At 42.4% G+C, this 19,345-nt stretch overlaps 1 protein-coding gene across 6 annotated transcripts in view; it reads left to right on the forward strand.

Moving 5' to 3' along the window:
• Nucleotides 1-19,184, forward strand: part of pcnt (pericentrin) — a 35,200-nt gene extending 16,016 nt beyond the window's left edge. For 4 of the 6 annotated variants that reach the window (XM_034575942.1, XM_034575946.1, XM_034575943.1 and 1 more), the window contains 32 exons: nucleotides 20-172; nucleotides 882-1,028; nucleotides 2,781-2,941; nucleotides 3,193-3,365; nucleotides 3,549-3,730; nucleotides 3,821-3,983; nucleotides 4,206-4,448; nucleotides 4,889-5,121; nucleotides 5,340-5,447; nucleotides 6,203-6,223; nucleotides 6,594-6,830; nucleotides 6,917-7,090; nucleotides 7,240-7,392; nucleotides 8,627-8,806; nucleotides 8,905-9,879; nucleotides 11,010-11,180; nucleotides 11,291-11,480; nucleotides 11,647-11,981; nucleotides 12,091-12,193; nucleotides 12,688-12,860; nucleotides 12,949-13,215; nucleotides 13,392-13,549; nucleotides 13,946-14,075; nucleotides 14,236-15,027; nucleotides 15,151-15,357; nucleotides 15,481-15,699; nucleotides 16,075-16,301; nucleotides 16,393-16,472; nucleotides 16,564-16,684; nucleotides 16,791-16,918; nucleotides 17,291-17,440; nucleotides 18,702-19,184. In XM_034575942.1, coding sequence (XP_034431833.1) covers nucleotides 20-172; nucleotides 882-1,028; nucleotides 2,781-2,941; nucleotides 3,193-3,365; nucleotides 3,549-3,730; nucleotides 3,821-3,983; nucleotides 4,206-4,448; nucleotides 4,889-5,121; nucleotides 5,340-5,447; nucleotides 6,203-6,223; nucleotides 6,594-6,830; nucleotides 6,917-7,090; nucleotides 7,240-7,392; nucleotides 8,627-8,806; nucleotides 8,905-9,879; nucleotides 11,010-11,180; nucleotides 11,291-11,480; nucleotides 11,647-11,981; nucleotides 12,091-12,193; nucleotides 12,688-12,860; nucleotides 12,949-13,215; nucleotides 13,392-13,549; nucleotides 13,946-14,075; nucleotides 14,236-15,027; nucleotides 15,151-15,357; nucleotides 15,481-15,699; nucleotides 16,075-16,301; nucleotides 16,393-16,472; nucleotides 16,564-16,684; nucleotides 16,791-16,918; nucleotides 17,291-17,440; nucleotides 18,702-18,733 — 6,786 coding nt within the window. In that variant the 3' untranslated portion in view covers nucleotides 18,734-19,184. The remainder of the gene's footprint in view (nucleotides 1-19; nucleotides 173-881; nucleotides 1,029-2,780; nucleotides 2,942-3,192; nucleotides 3,366-3,548; nucleotides 3,731-3,820; nucleotides 3,984-4,205; nucleotides 4,449-4,888; nucleotides 5,122-5,339; nucleotides 5,448-6,202; nucleotides 6,224-6,593; nucleotides 6,831-6,916; nucleotides 7,091-7,239; nucleotides 7,393-8,626; nucleotides 8,807-8,904; nucleotides 9,880-11,009; nucleotides 11,181-11,290; nucleotides 11,481-11,646; nucleotides 11,982-12,090; nucleotides 12,194-12,687; nucleotides 12,861-12,948; nucleotides 13,216-13,391; nucleotides 13,550-13,945; nucleotides 14,076-14,235; nucleotides 15,028-15,150; nucleotides 15,358-15,480; nucleotides 15,700-16,074; nucleotides 16,302-16,392; nucleotides 16,473-16,563; nucleotides 16,685-16,790; nucleotides 16,919-17,290; nucleotides 17,441-18,701) is intronic. The other 2 variants (XM_034575947.1, XM_034575944.1) reach the window with 2 other exon arrangements.
• Nucleotides 19,185-19,345: the final 161 nt, after the last annotated feature.

Consider the following 19,345-nt stretch of genomic DNA (forward strand, 5'->3'; position numbering starts at 1 on the left):
CATGTGTGTCCTCCCGCAGGAGTTGAGGGGTATCTCCGCCCGGGAATTGGAGGCATGTCGGCGGGAGCTTGAAGAGGAGTCGTCAAGGCAACGTCAGCACTTCATAGAAGAGGTGGAGCTCCTCAAAGTCCAATCAGAGGAGAGGCTGCAGGACAGGATTAATCAACTGAAGGTAGAAAAAACAGAGATGCTTGTGAGAAACGGGGGAAAAAACAATTAGTTTTGAAATCTTTGAAATTAAACGCCTTTTACGCAGTGAACAATCAATTCATGCGGAACATATCAGATTGATCTTTAAAAGTGCTCTTTATTTTAAGTTGTGTATTTATTTGACTCAAAGCGCTTGTTTGAAACGCCATTATGTAATAGCTCTGGATTATGGAGAGCTGTAGTGCGTGTGTGTGTGTGTTGTGGCGCAGCCCCCTCTAAGCTCCAGCTGCACCAGTTCACTCCAAAGGATAGCTCTTTCCCTTGGACTCTGTCCCACTGGAGCTTTATTCAAACCCAGTTTCCACATAATCCCACCATCATATACTGCATGTAGAAGTGTTCTTGTCCGTCTGTCTCCCTGTTCTCTGAATCGTTGTGCTGCCGGCTCTTGCGTGTGTTTGTGTTGCTGCCATCTGAACAGTGGCTAAATGGGATGGATCTAAGCTTTTTATCCTCTGATGTTGAAGGTTTTAAGGCTGAAGGTAGTTTTTTTTTTTTTAGTTTTTTTCATTTTCAGACCTTTAGTGTTTGACCATTTGAAATGTGAAGCCCAGTAGTCAGCTATAAGCCAGCGAGACATGGCCAGAGATCTTTTATGCCTTCATGGTTCTGCAGGTTTTTAAGATTCGCATCTTTTAATTCATGAACCCACATCTTTGCTTTCTTTGAAGACGGAGTTTGAGGAGCAGAAGGAGGCGGGGCTTGATGACCTGAGGCGGAGCTTCACATCTGAGCAGGAGAAGAAGGAGCAGAGCTACACCGGCAAAATGAGCCAACTCACCTCCCAGCTGCAGAAGCTTGATGCTGTGGTGGCCCAGGTAGTGCATATATTAAAATAACTACAATCTAGTCTTTTGTTTTTCCAGGGATTTCCTATATATTATGTTGTAAATGTAAAAGTAGATGTAAAATAGGATGACACCTGCAGCTTCACTTTGCTCACTATGCTTGCTTGGGACAAGACTATACAGGCCTGACAAGATGTGTTGTTTGTTTCTGGATATTCAAAGAACATAATGACATGAAGGAGAAAATGTAAATAATTTAATGATTTGGGAATTAAGATTGGACAGTAACAACATTGGTGCAGAAGTTTGGCACCTCAACGATATTACACCTTATTAAAGGCATTAACATTTCAACTGCTACATTAGGTGAGGGTATGTGTGTCATACATCCACTCTCTTTGTTAAAGCAAAAAATATAGCTAAATTAATTGAAAATGCTAAAATTCCCTAACTCTAGCTTCTAAAAGTGGACTTTGCAACTTTTCCTCATCAAAAAAATGAAACGTTTAAACAAATTAGTTTGGGTTTCAAGAAATTGTGCATTTTTACACTATTGTCTTCAAAAGATTAGAAACAGTCAAAGATAATGTACTAAATCATTTATTGCAGCCCTGGTTGAACAGTAAAGTACAGACTTAAGAGGACTAAATAATTTGTAAACTCTAATGCATAGCAACATGCATTTTGTTTGTTGCACATGCATTTTTGTACTTTTGTTTGCGTCTGTTCATTTTTATCTGTCATGAAATCAATGGAGCAAAGCCTTGATGTCTTGGTGTTGGAGCTAATTTCCATAAATCTGTTGTCATTTGGTTGTTGTGGAGATTTGGAGCATACTGAAACCTTTTTAATTGGATCGTCTTGGTTACTACTAAGGTATTGCTCTACTTTCTAAGTCGAAGTCTGTGTTCATTTAAAAAAAGTTTTTTTGACTAATGTATGTTTATATTTGTTTCCATGGCACCTGCCTGGCTTGGCTTTTCATAGTGAGATATTAACACACATATGCATGCGTGCGTGCGTGTGTGCGCGCGCGCGTGTGTGCGCGCGCGCACACACACACACACACACACACACACTGAGAGCCCATGAGGTTAGACAGGAGAGGCTTAAGAGAGTCAGGGCGGGTGTTGTTGTCAGGGCAACAGCATTGTTTTTAGAGGCAGGTGGCTGCATGAGACGTTTGATGGGAGGGAGAAGGGGGAAAAAGAGAGGGAAGAAATGGTGAAAGGAGAGGGGGACAATAGACGGCACGAGAAAGGAAAGGTAAGAAGAAATTAGCACGGATGAAAGAAAACTCTAAAGTGAAGCAGTACATCTAGATGCTGGCTTTTCTCAATTCTGCAGTTGAAGTATCTGCCAAGAAGGCGTGATGGTTATAGTCAATATATGTCTGTATTTATGAGTTGAGCCGGTTTTAAATACGTTTTTTTTTTCCTTTCAGTAGATTGAGTGTATTTTGGTGGATAGTGGATGTGCTCACTGTGATATCTGGATAAAGTCGATGTTTCAGACTATTACCTTCTGGTTTTGATTCCCAGTGGTTTTTCTCCTGTATGCAGAACATACCTGATGCTTTTGTCATGCTCTTGGCTCTGTTGAGATGTTGTCAACCATGTGGATTTGTTACCTGTGTTGTTACTAAGACTCTACCGGTTGTCATGTCTAGTTTCCGTCCCTTAGATCAGTTGAGTATGTTTCTAAACACGTCATTACACAGGTGGCAGTGGGTTTAGTCAGTAGGTTAGTGATGGTAAGTTCTCTTTGTCCATTGTTTTTCAGCTGCGGGCAGAGGTTGGCTGTCTGCAGGGAGAGTTAGAAGGGAAGCGTGCGGAGATGGAGACCCTGGACACCCTCCTCCAGCGAAGGGACAGAGAAAGTCAGGAGGGAGGCAACCACCTCAAGATGCTCACTGATGACTTGCACACTGCCAAAGAGGAAAGGTACGTGATATCCTTTGTGTATGTTTTGCATTGTACTGCAAATCAGCTAGAAACGAACCAGTTCATTTTACGTGCATAACAAAAAAGGTGGTTATCTGTGTGTTTTATTGTTTCTGAACATTACTTTTCATTTACGCGGGCTATTTTAAGACGCATGCCAGTATGTTTAATAGATTAAATATCTAATCTCCCAGCAGAATCACATGGTTTGGTGTATGTGTTGGACTGACATATCACTTTTGTTCTCCCAGATATAATCTGCACAAGGCCAATGAAAAGATAGGGATGGTGCTGATTGAGATTGTCCGCAGCATCGTTGCAACAGAGGAATTGATTGGCCAAAAGATCAGTACCAGAACCAACAAATCTCAGCAGGCTACTTATCAGAAGAGCTCAGCAGGGATCAAAGATGCAGACGAGTCGGGTAAGTTGGCTTCTGACTCAGTCTGAAGTTATACGGCACAACCATAGTTATTTTTTGCTCAGGCTGGTTCATGGGTTTTTGTAAGAGGTACAGATATGAATTAAGTAATTTCCTTAAAGACCAAGGGGTCAATATTTATATCAATACAACAATTACATTTGACTTTTTCCCTTTTTTCTGTAGGTATTACAGTTTCAGAGTTGTCAACAGAGGAAGTGGAGCTGACCCAGCTATTCTGTGAGAGCTTGCTCGTTTCAGATACTCAGATCAGTCCTGACGGAGAAGAGGCAGCTCTGAACGCCTGCGGCAGACTGCGACACACAGTAGGCACACTACTGGAGCTGCTCAACCAGGCCAACACACAGGTAAAGGATGCATAGACCCACTGATCTCACTCAACCATGCACAAGAAATGTTGTCTGTCTTATAATTGTGGGTTTCTCATTTTTCTCCAGCTGGAGCAGACTCATGATGTCCACCTTTCCCTGGAGGAGAAGTTCTCTCAGGGCAGAGAAGACTCCGCCCAGCTCCTTAAGCAGCACAAGCTCTTATTGGAGCAGCTCGATCAGGACGCAAAGCTGAAGAGTCAACTCCAGCTGGAGCTCCATAAGGCCGAGGGTGAGCACTGCATCTTCATTGGCTTTGCTTCACTTGACTCATCTTCTGCTGCCAAGTTACAGTCGTTAATCCACTGATCCTTAAAACGCTGTTTTCTCCTGCTCATACTCCAATTTCATCACTTGAACTGAAGTTTAGACATAATCCATCTGTTAATGATGTTAAGCACAAGAAGCTAAAACATATTATGTCTTTTTCTTACCTCATTCTGTTTGTGTTCAGGGCTCCTAGAGGGCTACATGGCAGAGAAAGTGGTCCTAGAGGAGTGTCTCCAGCAGAGGGAGGCACAAGAGGAGAGACTAGTGGAGGAGCTGGAGGATCTTAAGGTGAAGCGGCATAAGATGGGGAGCATCACTGGGGAGCTGGACAGCCTCAGACTGAAGCACCAGGAGCTCAGTGAGGAGCACACGATTCTCCTCCGTCAGAAGGAGCATCTCTCTGCCGGTCTGGGGGATCGAGAGAAAGGTGAGTGGAAGAAGAACTTGTGAAATAAAGAATAAAGTGTCACACAACCTCTGTAGCGCGCTTGATCATCCACTTATGTAATGTCTGTGCTCAGATGCATCTTCTGTCCGTAGGCCATGGGCTGAATTTAGATCCTGACGCAGGTTTGTGGGTCAGAGTGGAGTATGTGTGTGTTGGGGGGTGGGGGATGAATTTGCAGTATATTTGCAGTGATGTGTGAGGTTGCTGTTTGAGACTCTACCATCGTCAGTAGCTTGTAGCGAAGACTCTCGGTGTGCTGTGTTATTTGTTGTTGTTTTACCTATATAACAACGTTTTAAATCAGATCCGTTAAGAATGCATTCAGTAACTTTTCTGTCTTGCCTGCTTTTCAAAATTCTTTAGCATTCATCTATTTATGCTGAAACAGTCAACCTCACCTTCCTCTCTCATTTTTGAAGCTCTACTAGCAGAGACGGAGCGTTTGACCCAGGATAGACTGGACCTGCAGCGGCAGGCGGAGCGGGACCACAGGTCTCTGTCTCAGCGCCTCAGGGCCCTGGAGAGAGATGTGGAAGAGCAGGAAACCAAGGGCCTGGAGACGGAGCTGCACAACAAGACCCACACTGAAGACCTCAACCAGCATGTCCAAGCACTGGAGAAACAGCTGAAACATGACCGTCAGTTTATAGAGGTGAATGTTTCGATATATTAAATGTTTATTATAATGTGATGCTAAAATTTAATTAATCAGCTTTTTTAGCGTCCCTTTAATTTTTGCCATTGTATAAACCCTGTAAACTAATTTCACATTAATTTTAGTGTTATTTCAGAGTGCCAGAGACGGGTCCTCCTGTTATTGCTTAATGCAGTGGACACAGTCTAACATGTAATTAATTCCTATAAATACAGGAGCAAGCTGTGGAGCGTGAACATGAGAGAGACGAGTTCCAACAGGAGATCCGAAGGCTGGAGGCCCAACTCAGACAAACAGCCAGTGTGGATAACAAAGGACACAGGGTGAGGCCCATCATCTTGATCGGAAGTGTACATACAGCAGGAGGGTGACCTTTTTTCATCACCAAGCACCATTTTGTGACCTCATCACTTGATGTGCTAACTCTGTGATTAGCATTATTCCATCCACAAAGATTTTATTTGATCAGATCAGAATGATAAACTATGGATTCAAACCCACTCTTTAAATCAGACTATGCTGCTTTGGTTTTCTCTTCATCTTGGCTGCTGTGCAATTTGCAGCTGTTGCTGACAGACTACTAGATTTAAATAGTGGTTGTTGCCTGAATCGAGCAGTTTATCCTTTCAGGCAGATGGCAGACATCTGTGGGATGTTTTGACCCATAAGGTTTGCATAAAGGCCATTTAATGATGTAATGCATAGAGTGTACGGGTCACCTTGACATTGGTGTTAATATATATATATATATATATATATATATATATATATATATATATATATATATATATATATATATATATATATATATAAACAGCATACTAACTTGTTTAACCAGACCATTTTTGTGGGATATTGACAAATACTAAGTTTCAGTGTCAAAGTTTTTTTTATACATGGTTGATGTGATGAGTTTGCTAATGTTTTGCTGATTGGATGATAAATGCACTAACTGAAAAATGTATAGTTCTACTCACAGAGGTTGACATGATGAATGGTTTGTTTGTTTGTTTGTTTGTTTGTTAATGAGCCTGACTTTTACCATGTGTTTATTCCTGTGCTGAACTGATCGCTGTAGTTTGAGGACTTGGCTCTGCAGGTAACAAAAATTGAAACCGTAGTCTACTTCTCTAAGCTCCTCTGACTCCCGTGCATGGTGTGCATTATTATTTTAACTCAATCATCCATAGAGTAATTTTAGTGCTTCGTGCGTTTGCCAAAAATTCATCGACCATTTCATTTTCTGTTTGCTAACATTCATTTGCATGGTTTGCACTTCATTTGTCCTTCACCTCCATGTCACTGCTCTCTGGAGCGGCTTCATTCAGTGTTTGGTACCAGTGGCTGCGGATACGGCATGGCTTTGTTTTTTAGCTACGAATCATAATTTCCATTCCCAAATAATTCTTTTCCCCATTTAAGTTTTAAAAGTTGTTATTCAAAACTTGGTCCCTGGTATGTCTTTGCAGGTGGAAAGTCTACAAGCTATCATCAAAGACAAGATGGACGACCAAGCTTCCTTGTTCGCAGCCAATCAGCAGGCCCAGCGTGACCTTGCTGAACGCAACGAGGAGATAGACAAGCTAGCCGGGCGAATCAGAGAACTAGAGCATGCGCTGCTCAACACTGCTGAGAATAACCGATCTATTGGTCAACTTGAACAAGAGCTTCACAGAACAAAGTTGAGAGAACAGGAGCTCACACAAGTAAGAACAGATGAAAACTTTCAGTTTAGATAAGTGTGCACTTTCACTTTTTTCTCAAGAATTCCCTCACCTCCTCCTCCTGCCAGGATAAGCAAGCACTGGAGCAGCAGCAGCTGTCCAACAGGCTTCAGATCTCTGCCCTGCAGTCCAAACTGGATGATATGAGACACTGTTACCATGACAACACACGTGACCCCACCCAGGAGCTTAGGGATGCCCTGGACACTGCTCAGCAGAACCTACAAACCAAAGAGCAAGAGGTCAGTAGGATTTGATAAAAAGATGGTGGAAAGTAGCAGAAATTATTTAGCGTTTTTATTTGCACATTTGGCTGCAGTGCCACCTGCTGGTACAAATGGGGAAAGGTATCCAGAAAGGTATATCAACTTTTTTTTAAAATAAATTTCAGGTTGAGGTTCTGCTTGGCCAACTGGAGAATGTGCAAAGAGACTTGACCATCAAAGAAGTTGAACTAAAACACCTCACACTACAGCTGGAGTCAGTGACCAATCAGAATGCAGCTCGTGTAAATGAGCTCCAAGAGCAGATTGCTGAACTGAAGGTAAGAACTACATTGTTTTTACACCAAATCATTATCTATTTGTCTATAGTCTATAATCTCTCCCTCTCAAATGATTTGATCTAGATTATGTTTCTAGATACACAGCCCACAACCATTCCACTGTCCACAATGCTAATACTGTGTGTTTGAAATTTTTACTCTCTTTAATTATGAAAATCTAATACTTATAATATAAGAAGGGTTTTCTAAAGATAATTAATTCTCCTGACATTTACCTCTTGGCTCAGAAGATGATAATCTGGAAGAGAAGTGGACCAAGTAACATTAGCTGCTAAAGCTGGCATTGCCTTGTATTGACTGCGGTGTAAACTTTACATAAAAGCACACGTTGTCTTTTTTAATTATTTTAGTCTGGTACCACAGAGCTGTTCACTGTAGCTAGATTTTTGTGGACGGTTAAGGCAGGTAATAAGTAGGAAGCAGTAATTGAAATTGACATGATTATTATTATTCTTCAGGCAAATGAATTGCCTTTTTGAGGGCCTAAACATGCTTGAAAACTCACCAAAGTTTGCAGAAAATTAAAAAGTGGTGATAATTTACATATTCTGGAGTAATTTGAAATGGTCGTGGCAAAAGCTGAACAGCGGCCCCCCCATAAAAGCCACTTACTTACTTTCACCGATCTTCAAGAAATTCGGTACACACGTGTATCATGATCAGACACACACAAAAGTCTCAAGGAGCATCATGAAAAAAGCACAGGAAGTCTGCAATTCTGGATTAAGTGTTAATTTTGGCCATTTTACATGTGTATTTTAACGAACCCCTCCTAGAGCTTTCATCAGATCAACTTCAAATTCGGTTAGGAGTCATCTCAACAACATGGAGAATTAAATTACCTTGATTTTTGAGTTTTGGTCACACGGTGTGACCGTGGCGTGTTTTACAACTTAAATTAGATTTACATAAAATTTTCACTGTGTGGTCTGCACTTGATGGTGTGGACCGTAATGCATGATTAGTGGTCGTGGTTCGACGTTGCGTGACGGCCATAGTAAGTGAAGCGTTTATCCTTCCCGTGGTGCGCAGAACACACGCAACGCCGCGTCGTTTTGCCCGGTCCCCGCTCACAGCCCTAGTTTTGGTTGGATCTATGATTGATGTGTCAAAATCTGTCTCTCAGATTTGCATTGGTTAATCTTTAAACCCCCAATATCTATTTTATTTTGTTAGATTATGAATGGAATTTGCATCTAAACTCTGTTTGCAGGAGACTGTATCTAATCTACAAATACTTGAGGAGGAGAAGGAAGAGCAAAGTGAGGTGGAGGATGTAAATGAAGAGACCCTCCCCTCAGCTCTACTGCAGGAGAAAAACCAGGAAATCGATCACCTCAACAATGAGATCCAAAGATTAGAACAGGAGCTGGAGATCACCGGGGACAACAAGGTCAGTGTAAACACACAGATACATGCAGACAGTGTGAGAATATAGCCGATGAGGTGGTGATGTAAAATCTAATTGTCCGTTTCTAATCTTCCTGACAGGATTTTGAAGTTGAACTTGAGGATCTGCACTCACAGGTGGAACATCTTCAGTCTGAAATCACCAGAGTTCGTCAGGACAGAGAGGAAGAAGAGGAGCGCCTTCATGAGGTCATCAGCACGCTGCAGGCAGAACTCGCCACACTGGGCCCCAACGTGCATGAAGTTAGCGACTCTCAGGATGGTGACAGCATCAATCCCTCACCCGCTCCCAGCCCAGAACCTCACCACTACACCATCCAGGAAAAGGATAGGAGGGGAGGGCCAAGTAGCCTGAAGCAAGAGCTCAGTCTGACTCACTCTGCCGCCTCTCGTTCCCTTCGCTCTCGTCTCAAGGCCACTCAGAGTCAGCTGGACACAGCGGTGGCAGAGAGAGAGGGACTGGAGCGATTACTGCTCACCCAGGAGGAAGAGTACAGAGGACACGGGCAGGAGTTGGGGAGGAGGTTTAAAGCTGAGAAAGAAAAGGCAGATGAGCTCCAAGGTCTCCTCACCCTCAAGGAAGCTGAGCTGGAGGAGGTGAAAGCCCAGATAGAAGAGGATAGGGACGAGAGGAAATCATCTGAGGAGGACAATGCCCACCTTAACACCCTGGTTACTGATCTTCAAGAGGCAGAACAAGAGCGACTGAGAGAGATTGAAAGTTTAAAAACAAAAGAGCAGGAGATGGAACTAGAAATGGAGGTTCTCAGAGAAACCAGCCTTACACTTGAGAGACAAATCCAGGAGATGAGAGCCGAGGTGGTAGATATGGAGAAACTGGTTGCTGTTGAAAGGGCAAAGATAAAAACGCTTGAGACTGTGAAGGAAGAGCTTTCTGCTGAAAGTGAAGCACTCAGGAGCAAGGAGAAGCAACTCCAGGAGGAAACTGAGATGCTGAGGCAGGAAGTGACTTCAATGAGAGGCCTGATCCAGGACCTGACAGAAGGAGTCAGAGAGAAGGAAACCAATCAAGAAGAGGCTCAAACGGAGGTGCTGGTGAGTGTTTGTAGATAAATCTTTTATTCAAGGTTAATGACATTAAAAGATTATGAAATAAAAAAATGTATTTAAGTACCAATCTTTTTTACATCTTTTGTGTGTATACATAGTTCATAGTACACAGCAGACCTTAGTTTTCTGTTATCTGTTCTAGATTTATAAATCAAATTATATTTACCTCCCCCAATAAGGGTATGTTTTCACTCCTGACTGTGTGTGTGTTGGCTGGTTGGTTTGCTTTTAAGCAAAATTAAAGCTAAAGTATTGGATGGATTAACAGGAAACTTGGTGGAAGGATGTGGTATGGTGCGGATCTGGATCAAGGGGCAGATACAGAAACATTTTTATCGCGTTCTTTAACATTGCGAGAAAGAATTTGTCATTTTCACTGATTTCCGATTGAATAATTCATGGATTGTGATGGAAAAAATGGGCAAATTTAGGGGATTGTATCTTTAAGTATGTGCAGCTTGATTGAATTTAGGTTTTAAGGGGTCTGTTTTTTTTTTTATGCAAAGGCAACCAAGTAACTCTGTAAACCAGCTTCAACAGGCCCCAGACAGGGAATGTTTTTTTTGTTTTTTTTGCTCGCAACTGCAGGCAAGACCACATCTGGTTATAGTTAGGTGCGTAATGACGTGTTACAGCGAGACGGCAGAATCTTGCACGGAGGAAGTGACATGAAAATGAGGAAGGAGGAGGAAAATCTTTGTTAGCTCTTGTTTTTAAAGCTGGTGGACTTTGTTTTCTATTCTGCTGCGTTCTACCCTTGCAGGATGTGGTAAGAACAAGTTGTGGTTTTTATCAAATAGATAACGAAAGAAGAAATGCATTAGTTCTGCTGCTGCTTGTCTTTGCATTCTTTCAAACTTTGATTGTACTGGTGCACAGCTGCTTTTGGCAAATGGTCACAGTACACAAGAATAGCTTTAGTTGTAGATGTGTACGACATGTGGTGCCAAATTAAATGTTGTTACTTTGCAAAGTACTGAATTCCATTCATCTACGGCTCATGTAGGGCTCTGGAAAAATGTAAAAAAGAAAATGAAAAATGTAGGGCATGAATTCACATGCCTGTGCAGGAAAGTGACACTCAATACTTATATGGATGTTTCTCTTTTTATCAGACAAATGCTGAGGTGACTTTGGCTAAAGCAGACACTGCGTTGAGACAGAAGGAGGATGAGCTCATCAGACTGAGGGCCGAGCATCAGGCTGTGAGGACGGAGCTGACCACAGTGAAACAGGGTCTGAGCACCAGTGCAGCGAGAGCTGAGAAACTACACGAGGAAGGACAGGTGGGAATATTTAACAAAGCACACAATATTAACTACAGATCATATATCTCTACAAGTTAATCTTTTAGTCCTGAGTATTATAAATGTAACGGTTGGATCCTCTGTTTTAGACCAAAGACTGTGCCCTTGTCTCCCTGGAGACTGACAACCAGCGGCTGAAGTCAGAGCTCCGGCGTCTGCAGGAGGACCTCGCTGTGCAGGAAGAGGAACTAGCCTATCAGCAGAGAGAACTACAGCAGCTCCGACAGCACTGTCAACAGCAGGAAACACTTCATCATCAACAGGGATACCAACAGAAAGGTACAACTTTCTAAAGTCTTTATACTATAAAAAAGTTTACACTATTATTGAATAGGGACATTTTTTAATTGTCACATAAAAGATGTTAATCTCTTAACCCTTAAATACAATGGAACTGAAACAAATATGTTCTCACATTTACTTTTTTATATTTCTTGATCATCAGATATTTCTCGGAGACCTTTTGAGGACATTGTGAGCATCTCTCGTGACGAAGCCTCTCTGAGCTCTCCGGAGCTGTTGAGGAAACTCGAATGCTCCGAGGACAGAATCCCGCAGCGTTTCCATACCTCTGTCCTGGGCTCTCGTCTGTCTGACCTCAGCGTACTGAACAGCACCGGCCTGGATCTGCCCCAACACAAGACCTCTCCCAGGGTTGTGATGGAACCCCCCCACTCTCGGACCATCACTCCAGATCCAGCCACACGGAGTACCCGCTCCCCAGGCTCAGCCTCCGTCTCTGACAACTTCTCCATGCTTGACTCTCTGGATACTGACCGAGTATGTTATCTGACACTTTTATTCAGGCTATTTTATTGTCATTCTGCAAGAAGCTCCTGTGTTTTAGTTGGGTTTAAATATAGATAAATATTTTTAAATTTCTTCTAAGCTGCGTGAGTTGGAAGGACTTGATCTGACAGACCCTCCGTCTCTACTTGGCTCGACCTCCTCCTTATCAGCACCAGAGTGGGCCAGTGATGGATATGGAAGCAGTGAGTATTTGCACCTGAATGACTGATTGTTCTTATCTACAGGTGATAGGTCAAGGCAGCCGGTCTGCGTTTAACATGAGATATGAAATGTCTCCAAGAAAATAAAGCAACCCCAGATGCCACTTTTATGTGTGTAATACCGATTTTTTTAAACTGTTGACATTTTTAGCAGACATTACTCAAGAGTAAATCATGTATTTTGCTGGGACTATTTTCAACTGCAGATTTAGTGTACTAATATTTACCATAGAATTACAGTGTGTGTGTGGGATTGACTCAAAATAAAGTATGTTAGTCAATGGAGTGGTGGGTCTGACTCATGTGTTTTTAATAGGTTTGGACAAAATAGAGTTCTGTGGGTCAGAAGAACAAGCTTTTCCAAAGCTTTGCTCACACAGACGAACTGAGTAGGCTCAGTTTGTTGACAGTAAGAAAAATTTAGACCTTCACCAGACTGATCTACTTAACTCTTCTGTTCTCCTCTTGCGATTCAGACGTGAGTTCAGAGTTGGGTGCGAGGCTGAGAGTCGAGCTTGAACAGACTGAAAGACTGGATGCTCAGTTTGTTGAGTATCTTCGCTGTCGAGGAATGAACCCGATGGCTAACACAGACAGTGCGGCAGGTAGCATGAGCTACAGCGATGACCTATTATCTCCTGAGCTTCAGGTGGGCCTCATATACACTTGGCAGTAAATCTATTTATAACTTCCATAGCCTGAATTGTTACTCAGTTTCTTTCCCTATCGTTCTGCAGAATCTGTTGAAAAAGGTTTATCAAGAAAGCTGCAGAATTCTCACCTTGTCCCAGCGTCGTGCCACATCCTCAACCCAGCCTCATGCGTCAGACTTAAAAGCTTTGTCATCGAGTCAGGCGCAGTATCATTGTGGAGACAGCTCCACCCTAATGGACAAATCAACCTCTAACCCCCCCATGAGCTGGCAGCAGGAGAAGAGGGCACTGCAGGAGACTGTGATCGCTCTTCGAGAGCTGCTCTGTCGAATGGCACAGAGACACACACAAGTGAGTCTCTGTAGTTTTGAATTATGACTTTACAAACCTCTACAGTGAGGTTGGGGTGTTTTCTAGTATTTGTTTGGATAACTTTATTTTCTTTCACTTTATATGTTGTGTACTGGATTTCTCCTCTAATAATTCCAGTTGACTATCCGTGCTGATCTTCTGTCTTCCTCCCTCAGACTGACAACAGGGGTGAAAGTGACTGGCAGAGAGATCAGCCACAGACTGATGGACAGGTCGAATCCCAACTGAAAGCAGAGCTGGAGGAGAGACAGAAACAACTGAAATGTGCTCATGACACCCAGCGAGAGCAAAATAACAAAATGCAATCACTCAGGTACAACAGGACACAAGCACATCTCCATTATATATATATCAGACATGAGTAAATTCACCATTGTCAAAATGTTGTAGTCAATGCATCAAAGAGGAATTTTAAAGCTGGTGCTTTGCTGTATTTTGAATAACTATATGTTATCTTATAGCTCATGTCAATAAATGTGTGTTAGGAAAAATGTCGTAACTGGTCGCCCTCCTAACTTCCAAAAATGATTTGTTATAAATCCATTTCGGGAGTCTCTTTTTTTTTTCCCAAGTTCATTATGTATTTTTAGGTATTGGTTGGCCGTGTTTGAACTATGGCTCTCTTCACCATATTTCTGTCACAGTCACACAAATGGGCTTCCATGTAATAATGCCAAAAGTGGTGAAAAGTAATGCTGTTGTTTTTTAGGCTCGCTGTAGAAGAAGGTGAAGAGGCTTTGAAGGAAGAGCAAACCAGAGTCCAGGAGCTTCAACAACAACTGGAGCAGGAGAGAGTTCTGAGTCTCCGTAAAGACAGAGAGGAGGATGAAAGGAGAGAGGTAAGATGAGGACAGTTTATACTGTATCTAATATACATTTCATTAGCTTAAACACAGAAAACCAATATCATGGCTCTGCAGTGTTTGCTGTCAAAGATCAAAGTATGCTTCAGCTCTCATTTTTAAACTGTGAAAGATGACCCACCTCTTCTCCCTACAGGCTATGCAAGTGTCCTCTGATCAGCAGAGGTCAGAGGTCATGGCTCTGAAGGGTCATGTAGAGCAGGAGAGGGTGGCATGCAGCAACCTCAGACGTGAGCTTCAGATTGAACAGTCGCGCAGTGAGCTGCTGGAGAAACGGGTAGATGACACCCAGAAGGAGCTAGAAGATGAACGTCAACGTTCTGCCCAGCAACACGATCTCATCCTGAAAGAAAAGCCTCGACTCCAGCGTCTCTTGACCGAAGCAGAATCTCGCTCATGTGAGATTCACTCGAAACTTGCAGCTGCTCACAGGAAGCTGGACGAAGAGAGAGACCGATGCTCCAGGCAGGTGGATGAGCTTAGCCGCAGACATGAGGCTGACTCAGCCAGAGACAGGAAGTTTATCTCTGACATGCGCGGCCAGCTAGAGCAGGAGCGAAGGCAGGGGGAGGAGCTGGCAGCCGTGATGGCCAAACTGAGGACCGAGCTACTGCAGAGCAGGAGGAAATGGGAAGAGGAGGACAGAACGAGGAGGGAGGAGCTGCAGAGGGAACAGGAGGCCGCCACTCGACATCGTGTGGCGATGGAGACCTTGAAGGAGCAGAAACAGGAAGCCAGCAGTACTTTGGAGGCGGAGAGAGAGCGGTCTAGACGCCTTGGGGTGGAACTCGCAGAGCTAAAGGAGAGACTCCGACTGATGAAGGACAAAGAGAGGGAGAGGGAGGAGCATTGGGAGAGAGAAAGGAGGAAGGGGCGGCAAGATCAGATGGAGAGGGAGAGACGTCAGGAGAGGACCAATAACAAACTGGTAAGATATTAACAAAGTTCTTACTCTTCTCTAATGGACTCACTTCTTTCACGAATGCAATGCTCACATTCAGGATCATTTTGGAGACAAAGAAGCACACCTGATACACATTTCTCACTTTAGTGTGAGTTGGAGTTGTTGCGGAAGCAGGATCAGCAGCGAATGCAGGAGCTGCAACAGACCCTGGCAGAGCTGGAACGGGAGGAGAGAGAGATGGCTGCTCAGAGGATGTCTGGAAGGACCACAGGGCAACAACACAAGCCTGCATCCACACAGCAGCAGCTCCAAACTGACGGAGCTCAGGCAGGCAGCTCACAACAAAACCAGCAGGTACACAAGTGGTTATAATTATTACATACAGCACTGTTGTTGATATTATTGATGGTGGTAGCAACAACTACAAACCTTTTATTGAATGTTAAATGTTGCAAAAATGTACTTTTCTCACTGTAGATTTCATCAACGTCGCCATCGTCCACTCTGCTGGAAAAGTTGTTGAGTGAGAACTCTGAGCTGACGGAGCGTTTGACATCATTGAGTCAGGAGAGAGCCACTCACAAACACAGACTCACCTTCCTGGAGCGACAGCTGCGCCACTCGGAGAACGAGCTCGCCAAGGTCACGGCAGAAACTGAAAACAGACCCATCAATGATGTGATCAACAACAGCAAGGTCAGTAGGCAATGGACACACACACACACACACACACACACACACACACACACACACACACACACACACACACACACACACACGTTTTACTCTAGAATTGTTTTGTTTAACTCAAATAGATTTGGTTTGATCCTGAAAAGTGTTTTGTTGTATTTGTATTGAATTTTTTAGATATTTTATTTTACTTAAAAATATGACATTACCAGTTGAAAGGTATCAAGGGAGCATTCACCTCAGAATGAAGCACCTTAATTGAATTAAGCCATGAATGTTACTTGCAGCAGCCAAATGACATTTATAAATCCCCTTGTTAGAATTGACCATGTGATGTTGATGTAAGACACTGACGTAAATCTTCCATTTACTGGTTTACAGGTGCAGCGTTTGTATGAGCGTTACCTGCGTGCTGAGAGCTTCAGGAAAGCTCTGGTCTACCAGAAGCGTTACCTGCTGCTGCTGTTGGGTGGTTTCCAGGACTGTGAGCAGGTCACACTGTGTGTCATCGCTCGTATGGGGGCGTGGCCCTCGCCACCACTCTCCTCTCTGCACCGACCCCTCGGAAGATTTAGAGCTGTTGTACGAGTTGTCATCGCGGTCTCAAGGTAGCGTTATATATTTACCAGCATTTAAAAGTAGTTTGAGAGACCTCGACATTGTGTGTGGAAAAATCTAACTCCTCACTCTGTGTTTCAGAATGAAGTTCCTGACCAGGAAATGGCAGAAAGCGATCAGAAGATTATCTGTATCTGGGACTGTCAATGGTCATGCTTCAGGTCAGCTCGATGAACACAGTTTAACATAATATTCATCAATTGTCTGTGTTTGTATGAGTGGGTGGATTTTAAATCTTACCGTCTATTTCAGGGCCTAAAGCTGAAGTTCTAAGGCAGCAACAGTCGAGATCAAATTACGACTCGTCCCTGAACAGAGGCACAGTGTCGTCTCTCGTCCCACCCAGCAAATCACCCTTCAGGTTGCACAACAGGTATGGTCCCCACTTCATCAAAGAGTCTTTTAACTTGAAATATTTAAGTTTAAGACTTAACAGTTGTGTCAGTCAGTTAAAAGTAATTGTTTTCGTCTTCCTTCAGGTCGAACTCCAGCACCACTCTGCCCTCTGGGCACCCTGGGGTGGAGTCTCAGGATCCAGAAGGATCACTGACAGAATATATCAACCATCTAGAAAAAGTCCAACAACGGTTGGTGGGAGCCAGGCAAGGTGAGAAGCATTACCTACAAGTTGGGTGAAACAGACAACTTGAATGGGCCAAGATGGAAGAAATAGAATCACTGGTAGTGGTACCCATTTCACACTATCCTCCTTTATCCCACATTATCAAGCACAGCTTCGTGGGTTCTGGGCACCAAATCAAAAAAGCGTGTGCACACAAGGCACAGGGTGTATTTGTTATTGCTTTGAGATGCACGCCTCTTTCTTTGGGTCACTTCTTTCTCCCAGGATGAGTTCAGTATAAGACGGTACACGTAATTATAGGAAAAATGCTAATGTTGTGATGGGCACCCTAATGCTTTCTGGGACGGTGTTATCATATTCCACAATACCTCTGTGCTCTATCGTCTCCCAACCCAGTAAGCAAGACTCATAGACTCGCTAAAGAGGAAAGGAAGATACGGTCAGCCTGTTCCCGTGATATGATTGGTTATCGGCAGCGCTGGCTGCAGGAGAACGGGACGTGGCTGTACCTGAGCTGCTTGTCGCCACTTTACCTGTACGGTCCAGGTGAGTGTGAGTGTAACATGCTCACTCCACCCCTCCCAAATGGTTCAGCAGTCACGGAGTGCACCAGATATTAGAGGTGACAACACTCCAGTCTGTCCTGCAGGTTTCGGACTCTCGAATAATTCATACCTGTGTGTCATGCTGTTGTTAATTCATATTTGGGAATCATTTCTGCTGATTACAAATATGTAATATTACTGAGTATATTTCAAAGCATTTGAATGTATTTTATTTCAGTACATGACAGAATTATACAAACATCAACTTGCAGAGATTTAAACTTTGCTTAAAAATTAACAGGAAAACTTGGTTGACGTGAAATTATTTCTAGCTGACATCCTGTTGGTGTGGGGCTTTCTGACAACTGAGATTTAAATCACCTGTCGAGCTGTTTTATTCATGTATTTTCACAAATTTGAGGCTGAAACAAATTTTCAAACAAAGCAGTCGTAGATGATCACGCAAAGCACAATGGTCATTTTATGGTTTCTTAAAACGTTTGCTGTTTGGCTCATTCATCATGTGCGGATATAAAGCTCTGATATTTGATAACCCACCAAACACAGAACTCCACTGTGTCCAAAGTAACTTCCTATTTATTATAATGTATAGTGTACTTCATTTACCCTCTTCTGTTTTATTTGTGTATATATATATATATATAATTCTTAGTAAAGGCACTGAATCATATAAAAAGCATACCATTATAATACTACAATGAGCCACACCTGGTGTAGTAGATACCAAATGTGCTTATCTATCTCATCTTATTTATCTCATTGCAGCTGCATTTTCTCATTTGTGGTTTTACAGAATTTATTATTTTCACATGAAGATGTTCTTTTAACCTGCTTTTCTGATGTTTTCATAATGTTTGTATTTGGGATTTTTAAGGAGCAGCATGTGTGGTAGTGACAGATACGCAGACCCAATATAGGTCTTCTAGTCTTTATTCCATCAGAGCTGTTTTCTAATGGATGTTATAGAACAGATTTTTGCAAAAAAATCTTTGATTACATAACTGATGTTAGCCTGTACAATAATTCGGTTTTATCTCATTCATTTATCATTTATTTGAAGCTTTCTTTCTTTATAAGAAAAGAAAGATGACTGAGGTTTTATTATAAAGTTACAGATAACAGCTGACTTAAGTCAAGATTCATGAGTGTTGTTGCTATTTATGCAAATTAAATCTTGATGTAAACTTTGTTTGTTGTATTTCCTGATATTCTGGGTTTTGTTTTTTGTTGTTTTCTCTTAGGCCCGTCTGTTCTCCAGTCCGACCAAAAGTAATCCGTCCAGTGAACGTATGAATGTATCCTGTCTGCACACCATTCCAAATCTTTCCATGCCTTACACCCATGTAGAAACATGAAGAAATAAATATAGGATGTAAGATGATTTTTTTCTGATGGTGTGAATTTTATACGTACATAAATTATTTTTTAAATTTTCTAATGTAACTTTTGTATTCTCTGTGCCTCAGTTTTTTGAAGGTCACTCTCTAGATGTTGCTAGAACAAATGTTTTAATTTTGAATATTGCTGTTATTTTTCTACTAATGTTTTTTACCCTGTTGTTACTATGTACATAAGACTAATGTTCATGTGTCCAAATGTGCACTGGTTTTACACTGGAAATCCATGATCAACATAGCTAGAGGTTGTATTATTGAATATTTGTATTTGTATCACCTATGTTTCTACCATAAAGTTAATAAATATTTTAAATGTTTGACAACAAACCAAACGGACTGAGTGTTTTTCAACAAAGAAACGTCTGTTTTTAATGTCATGTGCTTTGTGTTTGATGCTCTTCTTTAATTCAGAATCAGCTTTACTCAAAAGCATGTTTGTGCCTAAATGGGAACTTGACTCCAGTTTCTATTGGCTCTCCATGAATTCT

Source organism: Hippoglossus hippoglossus, chromosome 22 (assembly GCF_009819705.1).
Source record: "Hippoglossus hippoglossus isolate fHipHip1 chromosome 22, fHipHip1.pri, whole genome shotgun sequence".
Taxonomy (NCBI): Eukaryota; Metazoa; Chordata; class Actinopteri; order Pleuronectiformes; family Pleuronectidae; genus Hippoglossus; species Hippoglossus hippoglossus.